General features: G+C 46.8%; 1 protein-coding gene across 29 annotated transcripts in view; it reads left to right on the top strand.

The window, feature by feature from the left end:
* Window positions 1–12,306, top strand: part of MAPKAP1 (MAPK associated protein 1) — a 254,194-nt gene that overhangs the window by 214,878 nt on the left and 27,010 nt on the right. For 19 of the 29 annotated variants that reach the window (XM_084996425.1, XM_021068901.2, XM_084996421.1 and 16 more), the window contains one exon: window positions 9,921–10,058. The exons of 7 other annotated variants lie outside the window; for them this stretch is intronic. In XM_084996425.1, the coding sequence (XP_084852551.1) occupies window positions 9,921–10,058 (138 nt within the window). Of the gene's footprint in view, window positions 1–239; window positions 1,040–9,920; window positions 10,059–12,306 lie in introns of those variants that run through there. 3 more of the 29 variants (XR_014827397.1, XR_014827398.1, XR_014827394.1) reach the window with 1 other exon arrangement.

The following is a 12,306-nucleotide window of genomic DNA, read 5'->3' as shown; positions in this document are numbered from 1 at the left end:
CAGCAGCCAAGAGGCTGCCCACAAACCCAGGTACGGAGGCAGGGCCAGCACTTCTTCGTAGGCCGCTCATTTACGTGGTACCTTAAAGCAGTGTTTCCTACCATGACCGTGTGCAGAATCACCAACTCCCTGGCCTCATATAAGACCTGCTGGCTCAGAATGTCTCTTTTTTTTTTTTTTTTTTTTTTTTTCAATTTGTCTTTTCTAGGGCTGCTCCTGCGGTATATGGAGGTTCCCAGGCTAGGGGTCTAATCGGAGCTGTGGCCACTGGCCTAAGCCAGAGCCACAGCAACACAGGATCCGAGCTACGTCTGCGACCTACACCATAGCTCACGGCAACGCCAGATCCTTAGCCCACTGAGCAAGGCCAGGGATCAAACCCTTAACCTCATGGTTCCTAGTCAGATTCGTTAACCACTGAGCCACGACGGGAACTCCTCAGAATATCTCCTTAATTGTGGGGTTTGGAAAACGCAATCTCACAGTATTCAAAGGACTTTCTTGCCTCTTATCTCTTTGTCTAGGGGTTTTTTGTTGTTGTTGTTATTTTGTTTTGCTTTTTACTGATTGGACAGGTCAGCCTGGTTTTCCCAGCACAGGTCTCAGGCTAAGAAGTGTTTTGATAGCCATGCCACCTGTATAACTTGATTCCTTCACTTTATCATTTGTCAGTTGACCATCCCCAAGTCACCAAAGGGATATGTCACTGAATACATAATGTACCATGATTCCCATCTCTATTATATTGCCTATATAACCCAACATAATTCTGTGTAGGATGTACAAATTCTGTGTAAGATTTACAGATAAAGACTGTATTATAAAGTTTCCATGGTTACCTCCACTATCTCTTCATACAGCAGTCCAGGTGTAGAGCTGCCTGTGGCGCAGTGGGTTAAGGATCCAGCATTGTCACTGTAGCGGCTTGGGTTCCAGCATTGTCACTGTAGCGGCTCAGGTTCCTGCTGTAGTGTGGGTTTAATCCCTGGCCCGGGAACTTCCACATGCCATGGCTGCAGCCAAAAAAAAAAAAAAAAAACAATCCATATGTATAATCTTAACACTTGTGATCACAGATTTTTTTTTTTTTATCTGAAGTATCAAGTACACTAGCACGTATCTTAAAGAGGGCAAAGAGGTTTCATCTCATAAACCAACTCTAGTCAAGTTTGTGATGGCTGCCCAGCGCATCAGGCTGGAGTAGCATCTCAGGCGGTGTCTGAAGGCGACATAAACTCTGTGATGGATTAAAAATGTCTGCCCTGCGCCTGCGTGTGATGAGAAGGCAGCGTTATTTGCCATCTCTTGTCTTTCTTGGTTTATCCCGTTGCAGTTATTTAACTCTCTGGTCAATACCTACAAGCTAGCCCTCAAAGACAACCTTACTGCAATGTTATTTTTTACTCTAGATGCAGACTTCAGAAACACATTAGAAGACTCCATGAGTGAAAGCAGCAGCTGTGGCCTGGACTTTATTACTCCTCAGGCTCACTCGGACCCTGGAAGTAGTTCCGTTTGGCTATATGAATAAAATACATGGCCCTCTTATTTCTGATGGGGTACCTACAGAGAACAGTTCAAGTAATTACATAATCTGGAAATGCGTGTTCTCAGAAATGGATTGACCTTCCTCCCACACCCCCATTTCACAGTGAATGCTCGGGAGATACCCTTCTCCATTCAGAGACACAAAGAACATCATAGTTGCTGTGGAGACCTGCGTTGTCTTTAACTCCAAAACCCCTGGGTCCGCTGAGTAATTTGAGAATGCAGATCCTAGGATTCCAGTATTCATGGTAATAAACCAGTAATAAATGCTCGTATTAAATGATTATTCTGTCCCTATTGTGACAGCATTTGTGTGACCCACAATTTGGAATAGGGTTTGACAATTCCTAATGAACTTCAAGGGACAGCTGCCACAGGATTGCCTCCAGAAACTTTCTTTACCACGTCAGTGCTTAACGCAGTGATGAGGCTGTGGGAAGATCCCTTGCCGGGGAATGTCGGAGACTCGAGGGGCTTTTCCTGACTGTCTGCTTTCCTCTCTGCTCCCAGATCTACCCTTTTGAGAATCCCTGACGAGTCATCTCAGGCTCCTCAGATGGCTGAGAAAGAATTCAGAATTAGAAAAACTTGAGAAGCACTGGCATGTCGTGGAATTCATGGGAATAGGATACGTGAGCATTCTCCAGGATTCTGTATTCTTTTCACCACGTCCTCATCTTGTCACTTGAGCTCCAACATTGCACCAGGGCCTGAACATGGGTGACCTCTCATTTTTTCCCCATTCTGCAGAGGCTGTTATAAACTCTCTCATGAAACAGCATTACTGCTTCCTGACATGCTAAGCTCACCTGAGGTATCTGTTTACCGGGAGAATATTTAGTTTGGGGGTCCAACTGCCCCAGTACAGAGACTTTGCAACTGCCTTCTCCACAGCAAGAGTTTAGCCCTCATCCAAGGACGGGTGTGACTGGGATTGAATCGTCAGAGGTCTCATTTAGTAGCTCTGCCCTTGTGCTGAGCGCTCTGCTGAGGGCTGGTGCACAGTCGCGGTCTCACTCGTGGTTGCGCTGCCTCTAGGTTTGCCATCCAAGGATAACAGTCTAGTCAGGTACACTCAGACTTGTTCCCAAGTCTTTATATTAGAATTGGAATTAACATTAGAATTACATTGGAATGGGCAGCTTTTAGCTCTCATTCCCAAACTGTTTTGGGTGGTTAGCCACTTCACAGAACCACTTGATCTCAAGAGTGTAAGGCTCTACTGGGTCTCATTTTAGTTGTGACCCAAATGGGATTTTGTCACATATTTTGGGTCCCTAATATATTGCTGGAGGCAGTGCTTTTTGTGCTATAATGTATTTGATCACTGTGTGAATATACCCACTGCAGAAACATAACGCACAGCGAGACCGAGCTGGGCTGTTTAAGCCCAAGCTTGGAAGTATGGGGATATGAATTATGGTTATAGCCCTGTCATTACTGGGTGACATCAGACAAGTCATATCCCCACCCTGAGCCTCAATTTCTTCATATGGAGAATGAAAGCCCCAGATTAGGTGATCTCTGAGGTCTCATTAAGCCCAAACAGCCGGTGTGTCTGATCCTGTGTGTAAATTCAGAAAAGTTTCAAAGTCTTCCGTGCCTGCTCTGTGGATGCTATCGATTGGCTTTATAGATTCAGCAAAATCCACTCTGGCAAAGAGTTGTTCAGTGGCACACCCCAGGGGCTTCTCCAGGCTTTCCGAGGCTCTAGGTAACCTGAAGACAAGAGGATTGTAGATTTGTATAAAAAGCTACTCCAGGATTTAACAGCAGTGGGGCTTTTATAGTCTTAGATTCAGAAGCTGTAGGAAATTGATGAATGAACCACATCTCATGACGTCTGAGCAAATAAACAATAACTTGGGAAATACGTGGAGGCGTGAAAGGTTAAATACCTTAATTTTTGCCAGACTGGTGTTTCAGCTGCTTAGAAGGGCATTTTAAGTGGGCGTTGTGGGGGGGGGGGGGTGCTGCTAGACGTCAGGCGTGCTCCTCCTGGACAGTAGGAAGCCGATAGGTTGGAACACACACTCGACTTAGTCCAATAGACCTGGGCTTCAGCCCAGCTCTGCCATTTACTAACTTGACTCACCCTGAGCAAGTAGGTCATTTCACCTTTCTGAGGCCACTTTTACTAATAATTTGAGGGGGGGTTGCTTTTTAGGGCCGCTCCTGCAGCATATGGAGGTTCGAGGCTAGAGGTCCAATCGGAGCTGTAGCCGCCAGCCTACGCGACAGCCACAACAATGCGGGATCCGAGCTGCTTCTGCGACTTACACCACAGCTCACGGCAACACCGGATCCTTAACCCACTGAGCGAGGCCAGGGATGGAACCCACAACCTCACGGTTCCTAGTCAGATTCATTTCTGCTGCACCACGACGGGACCTCCACTTGTAGTAATAATTTTAACAATAATTGAGCCCTTATGTGCCAGGCACGCTGCTGTTTTTTACATGTTTAGGCTGGTCTACCTTCATGACCCCTTGGGAGAAGCTATTGTTGTTTTTCCCATTTTACAAAGGAGGAAGAAGCTCAGGCTCAGGGAGGGAGAAGGAATTTTACCCAGGATGACACCAGAGGGATGGGGAGCTCCAGATTAAGTACCTGGGGACCTCAGGGGGCAGGGGTTCCCTAGCACAAACGTTGCCACAACTTCCAGGTGTGAGAACATGTTTGCTGATGTTGGATTGAACTTGTGGAGGTTGCCAGGATCAAGAAGACGTATGCCTTCTTGATGATGGAGGTCATTGCCCAGATTCATGGACAGGACAGCACTGGTCTCCCCGGCTGGACAGTCGTTCTGGATCCTGGTGCTTCCAGGAGTGGGGCATGGAGTGGAGCATAGAGTGGGTCCCGAGAGAATTGCCTCCCACTCCCACCCCAGTCTAGGGCCGGACAAGTCCCTTGTTCATGTCCCTCCCCTGGCTCCTTCGCTCCCTGCCCTGCCCCGACCCTCATCACTGGGCCCACATCACATCCCCTTGCCCAGTGCCCAGCTCCAGACAGTAGTAGGCATGAGAAGTAGTAGTGTATGTCCCTAGCTATGGATTAAGCAATATTCCAAGCACCTTTACAAGTCTTATTTGATCTTATAACAAGCCCATGAGGTTCTGTTACCAACACCATTTCACAGCAGCCTGCCCAGCGTTACCTAGTTAGAAAGTAGAGACGCTGATACTGAACTCGGGACTCTGACTCCAAAGTCCACTAACCCTTATCTCTCTCAACTACTGCCTTTAAATATACACTGGGCTACCACTGCCTTCCTGACAGAAATGTGAGAAGCTCTCAGTAAGTTGCGGCAAAGGACCAGCATAGGCCGCCCAAAGAAGGTACCCGGTCTGTGTTAGCACGTGATACACAATGCTCATTTCCTTGTATGGACGTCTTTGGGTTAGCTCAGACAGACGAGGGATCTCCTTGTGATAGCTCCAAAGCCTTGGACAAATAGTTTCTCCAGAGAGTTGTATATATGTTATGGTTGCATTTTTGTTTATTTTGAGCTGTCTTGTTAAGGAAGGATTTATATGCTGGCTTTGATGTAGGACAGCAATCAGGCAGTGTTTTCTGCCTTTGACAGTTGGTGCGATAGTTTGCTTCCAGTGAAGTTTGACTCACTGTATCTGGAAGCTGTCAGAAGTGGGAGCATGAAAAGGTCATGACGGATGGCTTTGGATAAGTGGGTTGGGGAGGAGAGCTGGTAAAGGAGACAAATGGCCTCCCTTGTTTCCAAGGGTAGGGGCTGAGCCAGGCCCGCCCCCTCCTCCCTCTTCTCACCAGCCATAGCTGCCAGGGTGGAGCCTCCCTGGCACGGTTTGCCAGGGTGGCACCAGGCTGGGCATAATGTAGCCGCTCAAGTCCCCTCCTCGCAGGTCAGCCCCTTGGGTACTTGAGAACTGCTAGACGGAAGAAGTCTTCAGTTTAGGATCACTTTTCATGATCCCCAGTTATAGAAGTCAACACACCCCCTTCCTTGCATTTTCAGAGTTGGGAAAAGGAACTGAAATCTGAAGTAGGAAACCCCTCCCCTCCAAAAAGTGTCAGCTGTTTTTATTTGGGGTGACATTTCTACTTTGGAAAAATGCAGAAAAGGAAAGGACGTAATCCCACTGGCCAGAGGTGACTTGACCGCTCTTACTAGTTTGAAGCTTAGCCTTTTTGACCTCTTTTCTGTAAATATTTTTCCTGTCCTTTTCACCTAGTGTCATAAGAATTTTTCCAAGTCAAAGCTTTTCCTGTACATAGTTTTTTGTGGCTTCATTGTATTCCGTTGTGGTTGTATTAATTATTTCTCTATTGTTTACATTGGAAAAATGTAAACTTAACAGAAGCCAGCTTCCCTTGTTTTCTTGGGCATATGTTTATAATTTGAATTTACTTTAAAATAGTGCATAAATGACGCTTTAAGGAATGCCTCTGCCTTTGCTTCAGTGACTTTACACAAAAACTTCAGCTAAGGAAATCAAAACCATGCCCAGTGGTCAAAAAGAAGATTATTGATAGGATTTCGTGCCCCACGCTGCCATGTATGAACAAAAGTAGGTGAGCATTTGTTGGCGCATTTGAGTATTGTTTGTTCCTTGGTAAAAATTGAGAGAAGAGGCTAAAGACCAGTTAGGCAGAATTTCTTACCACATCTTCTCCACTCAACTGAATGGGGACGTGCGGATTAATGGAAGGTACCATGCTTGGGAACCAGATGGTGCTGGGTCTGAAAATGGCTCTCCCACCTAAAGGCTGCCCAGCCTTAGACAGGCACCTTCACCTCCCCTAGGACATGTTATATAAAACGGCTGGCACAGTTCTTGAGAATAATGTAGTGGCTGGGAGGACAGATTCTGGAACCAGAAAACCTGGGCTTTCTTCAAATGCCAGCTTTGCCACTTCCTAGCTGTGTAATTTTGGACAAGTTACTTAACCTCTCTGTGTGTCAGCTTCCTCATCTACAAAATAGGGATAAACATAGGAACCAGCTTCCTAAGATGGTTGTGAGATTTGAATCAAGGCACACAAAGGGTTTCTAACCCCTCTGGCACATCATCGGTGCCAGTTAATGCGCCGCCGCTCTTTGCCCCGACCTAGCTTGTGGCACCAACCTCCTAACTGGTCCTCTTTCCATCAGGCCGCGACCTCCTTTCAGCTGAAAAGGAGACCTCAGACTCCCAGGCAGGGGCCAGAAGAAGTCCCCGTTTGCATCCAGGCTGGATGCCGTGGACTCCACCTTCAGCAGCGGGGTCTAGTTGTGCTCAGGAAAATGGGCTCCGACAGCGGGCTGCCACTTGCCCAGCAAGAGCAGACAGGGTGTGCCATGTGCCCTGCTTTAAGAAGCGGGGACTCACCTCTCAAGGGGGGTGAGATTATTTAATGTACAAAAGGATTTTTCCCATCAGGAAAGATTCCCCTACAGGTTTCTTTAAATAGTGACTCCTCTAGGCAGGCGCGTGTTTTACAGATCATTAACTACTTGACTGAAAGCCTGCAGGGCAGAGAAACTTAAAACTAAAGTGCCGGGAGCCCCTGCCAATTACAGATCAATCCAAAATGAAGATGAAGTATCTCTGGAACTGGAAGTCAGTGGAAAATGTGATTTGATTCAGAAAAAAATCTGATTTACACACAACTTTTTTGGAATACACCAATTGTTTAAATGGTGTTCCACCTGCCTGCCTCTCTTGAACTTCATGCATTCGCCTCCCACATCTTCATCCCCAAACCGCAGACTTGGGGTTCCCCTCCATGAACAGTGACTGCACAACAGCCCTAGGAAAGGGCGTCATTGGGTGTTCTCGTGGCCGAGCAGAGCTTAGGCAACTGATGGGAGATACAGCCCATAATGGATGAACTATGCAGTAACAATTTGCAGATAAAAATAATAGAAGTTAAAGTGTACTTTACATGATAAAAGAAAGATGAAAGAGGACGAGAGTCTGTTACATCTGAGATGGTTACAAAAGTCCTGCTTCGTGAAGTAGGCTCTGTTGAAAAGATTGATGCAATGGGGAGTGACCTTGGCTTGGAGCAGGAGCTGGTGATGTATGTATGCGCATCCCTCTGCTAAATGGACCCAGATTTGTAGCACTAATATACATGGGAGCCCAGAACCAAACTCAGTACGGCAATAAATCAACAGCCACTTTGGGTGTCATTTCTGGTTTATATTCCACTATTGTTCTATCACTTTAATTCATGTCACTATCATCTTTTCATCTGGAACAGTTTTATATAATTTTCCAGTGGAGTTACCTGACAAATCCTATCAAATTAACAAGCTACATTAACACTATTGACTGACTACGGCTTCAGGAGTTGCAGGGCCGTAGAACAAAATTTTAACTCCGTGTCTCTCTGATGATACCTCTCCCCCTCCCTCTCTGAGGAAGGAAGGTAGGGTGAGGTTGATTCCACATAAGAGGTATGTGGCGCATTTGCACATTGATCTCGCTCTGCTCATTTTGACTTTTATAAATGTCAAAATAAGAAGCAGAAGAAGGGAGGACCGGGGGAAAAAAAAGAAAAACCACTTGCTACCAACAAGCCATGGTGTGAGTAGTTTTCTTCTTTCAGGGAACTATAGACATGTCCAGATCTTTAACAATTAATGACCAAATTGGAGGGAAGAGTGTAGCAGGGTAGTCGTAATCTATTTTAAGTGAAATGTAATAAAATCGGTCTCCTGATACGTTCTCGCCCTCCTGAAATCATCTAGACCCGAACGTCCAGAGTCAATTGGGCTTATGACATTATGCCTAATTGAAATATGGTGTTCCTGAAATATGTCTAATGACAGATTCCAGCGTTCGCTTAATAAAAAATACCAATTGTTCGTCTTTTCCAAAGACCACACAGTAATGACCAGGGTTAAGCCACTGAACGGCCCGTGTCTCCTTCAAAGGCAGCAGAGGGGACCCTGCTGCGGGCTCTCCAGTCTCCCGCCTTTGTCTGACTGCTGGTTTGGGATTTCCTTATTCATAACATAAAACAGAAGCACACGGAGTGTGTGAGTGCGTGGCAGACCTAGTCACTAGGATTGGTTTGTGTCTGTTTTCTTTATTAATGTTAAATTTGGCCTGACCGCGGTCATTGTGTTCTTTGGCTTTTTGTTTTTTAATTTCTTTGTTTCTTTTATCGGTGCTATCTTTGGGCCCATTGCGTTTTCTCACGTTATTCGTAAAATCTTCTGAAGGCAATCCATAGGACGAAATATGTTGATAACTCTGGCTGGCTTTTGTGTTGCAGTATGTACATCCGATTGTTTTATTTCTTAGATTTTTACTTCATTTAGCTTTTTTTTTTTCGCTTTGACCCTGACCTTTAAACTGTGGCCTGCAAATTAATTACTTTTAAGAATCCATCTGGGGCCCACTCTGGAAGGTATATTGAAGGATTTTGTTTCACTTCATGAACAGATTCCTCAATTTTCAGTGGAAAGAAAAGGAGCATCCCAGCCTCGCTCTTGTGTGTCAGGCTGGGCACATTCTGCTCGGTGATTCCAGGAGGGCAGTTGCCGTGTGTTTGCACAGTCATCCTCAGACACCCTCCATCCCTGGCGTGACCTTTGTTCTCCTGACACCTTTGCTCCGAGTCACCGTGCAGTGCGTTTTGTCTTTCACAGCTCTGAAAATGAAACCTGAAGTCCCAGTAGTTAAGATCCTGGAATCCCGTCAGAAAGCCTTTGTTGCCTAAAGCGCACACCCAGGGCTCTCTTTCCCTCCGCAGAGAAGCAGTGACCTCCACAGCCTGAACCCAGGCTCTGAGACTTGAACTTGGAAGATTTTACGTAAAGGATCCTTTGATCCACCTATGGCTTCCTTTCAATACAATGTGGATAATTATTTAGTGTCAGAGAATTCCTTAGGGAGAGATTTTTTTTTTTCCTATTTTTAGTGTGTAAGATTTTTCCAGATCAGAAACTTCATTGGTAGCCTAGCTCTTTAGGCATAAATGATGTTACAGCCTTCTCTGTCCAACCTAGATCTTCTAAAACAAAACAGAAAAAAGACCACTGATCAGAACCCGTTTAAAGGAAGCTTAGAGTTTATTTCATTAACAATATGTAGGTAAACTCTCTATTGTATCTGTGTTATATCGAAAAAGGTATGTTTCTTAATACTTTATCATCTGGTTCCCTCACCCCCACCCCCACCGCCTCCAGCTCAGCCACCCAGGAAACCAGACTTTGCAGCTTCTCTGTGCTGTGTGGCGTCTCCTTATGTCTGTCTTTAGAAGCCCATGGCGCTCCCTAAAGCCCCAAGGAAGAGCTCATGTTCATCCAACTTGGGATTGGCAGAACAGGGCCGACGATTACACTGAAATCACTGACCCCGACTTCTTGTGGCTTCTTTTTTGTCCTCCCTTTGGCCTTACAGGTATCTCTGGAGACAAAGTAGAGATAGACCCTGTTACGAATCAGAAAGCCAGCACTAAGTTTTGGATTAAGCAGAAACCCATCTCAATCGATTCTGACCTGCTCTGTGCCTGCGACCTTGCCGAAGAAAAAAGCCCCAGTGAGTAGTCCCTTTTATTTATGTCCCCTTTCTCTCTTCCCCCTCTTCCCCTCCGTGTGCTGGGTGCCAGGAGAATATATTGCCACCGTGTCCTTTTTTCCTTGGGTCTGTTTAATTCATTACCAGAAATTTCTTTTAATCAAATGGGATTGTATTGTGGTGCCCAGAGCCTGACATGGGCCCCTGTTCTGTTCGGTCTTGATGGCAGCAGGGAACCTCAGAGCAGCTCCTGACCTCGTCAGCACCCCCGCGGGGGGCTGGGGCCAGATTCCTGATGCGAATCTGTACTCATCAGAGCCCTCGTTTCACTTCGTGCTCCCTTCCTCTTCCTGTGTGGGGGACTGGACCAGTCAGACCCGGACCTGCCTGCCTTCCTTCCTTCCTTCCTTGCCAGATCGAAGGAAGTTGGAGGATTTCCTGTGGCAGCTGAAGACTAGATTTAGATATCCATCACGCCGGAAGTGTCAGCACCCTCCAGCTTATTGGCAGCTGCATGACCTACCAGCTCGTAATTAAGCTCCTGCCTGGTCCTGCAGAAGAGAGCGCTGCTGGGTTGGCACTCCTCTGCTTAAATTACCCAAGTAGATACAGTCTGGGTGTATATTAAAGCACAAAGTCTATTATACTTTCGCAGTTAAGTAATTGAGTGTAGCATTTAAATTAATCATTTTTTGGACTTCAGTCCCATCAAGAGGCAGAAAGGACTCAGATGGCACTGATTTTCCTCCGTAGGAGAAAGAAGTTTAAACTGTAACGGATTTGTTAGTTGTCTGGAGAACGCTGTAAAACAGTGGCTCTCTACATCTGGTTTGTTACTAGTACTGCCTGCAGTGCCTGTTTAAAATGCAGCTGCCCAGGCCCCCCCCCCCCGGGAGGTTCTGACTCAGTAATTCAGAGTATGACCTGAGCAGCCAGTTTTTGTTCACCCCCTTTATTCCAGTGTCCACTAAATTAGAGAGCAGATGTAAGGAACAACATACTCAAGAGGAGCAGAGAGAAATCTAAAGGCCAGCAAGTGTCTATAACATGGCTTAAGTTTTTGTGATGAAACTGACTAAACAAGGGCCTAAAGAATACACACTGGGCCTATAGACTGGGCACCTGCCCCACGGCCTTGTTTATGGGTGGGTGTTTAATTGTTTCCTCAGATCCAGTCACAGTGGGCTATGTAACCTCCTCTTCTCAACTCTACCCTACACGTAGCTTAGCAAGAAGGGAGGACGTGGCGGGGCAGGGGAAAGGAGCAGAGCCACACCCACCCCCCTTCCCGCCATTCCTGCGTCCCGTGAGGCCTCGGCTCTGCAAGGTGGCTGCCAGGAGCAGTGAGGAGATCGCTGGCTGCGCTGGGGCCCTTGCCCCAAGGCTGCCAGATCCCCTCTGCCTTTAGATAAACATCGTCCTGATCCCTCTCACTCCAGCTAGTCCACCAATAAAGATGTCATTGTAGTATCTTTCTTCCCAAGAACTCAGGATGCTTTGAAAAGTAACATTTTCTAAATTCTCCATGTCTCTGAGAGATGAAAGCAGTCACTCAGATGTTGCAGAGGGGAGTGAGCTGGAGTGGAAAGGTTAGGGAGAGACCTAGAAACAGGATTCAGATTTCGCTTACATTCACACCAAGACACTCACTGTGCCGCAGAGGGCTGAGATGCAGGCACTGACCGGTAGAGGATGAAACACCCCCAGCCTAGGAGGGACTCAAGGAAAGAGGCACAGCTACCACCTCCCTGTCAAGAACTAGCAGTCCTCTCCGAGAGGGAGGCCACGTTCCCAGCATCAGGGATCCAGAGTAGCTGTGGGCCCCACCATTTCAATAGTGACTGTCCAGCAACAGAGTCTTAGACCTGCTGGACCGTCCTGTGTGAAAACTGCCCGTGTAGGTCTCACTGAGGTTCCCCCCTCTCGCTCTGGCTCCAGAAATCTGGAACTGATCTAGATCTGACACTTCCATAACAGAGAGGCACTCAGCCCCAGGAAAACACGTCCTGAGTCCCTGTCCCCTCCCACAGGGCCTTCCAACCATGTTCCTCAAAGCTCAGGGTTCTCGGGGGGCCCTCCAGGGCCTCTCCTGGAGCGGGGCCAGAGTTGGGCCTGAGGCCCCCCACTTCCACCAAATGATTCCGCATTTAATTCCAGCCAGTTTGAGGGTTCTGCACTTAAAAGGTCAATCGATGAAAAGGATTTCGCCATTTAAAAAAAAATTGAAAGTTACAAGCTCTCAGAATAAAATTCAGACTCCTCAGCACGG

This window comes from Sus scrofa, chromosome 1 (genome assembly GCF_054392235.1).
Source record: "Sus scrofa isolate SSC_HxYL_T2T_F1_AM1 chromosome 1, Sscrofa_HxYL_maternal_Yorkshire_Landrace_v2.0, whole genome shotgun sequence".
NCBI classification, from domain to species: domain Eukaryota; kingdom Metazoa; phylum Chordata; class Mammalia; order Artiodactyla; family Suidae; genus Sus; species Sus scrofa.
Note: the sequence above shows the minus strand (reverse complement) of the source record. Positions and strands in the feature narration are given on the sequence as shown.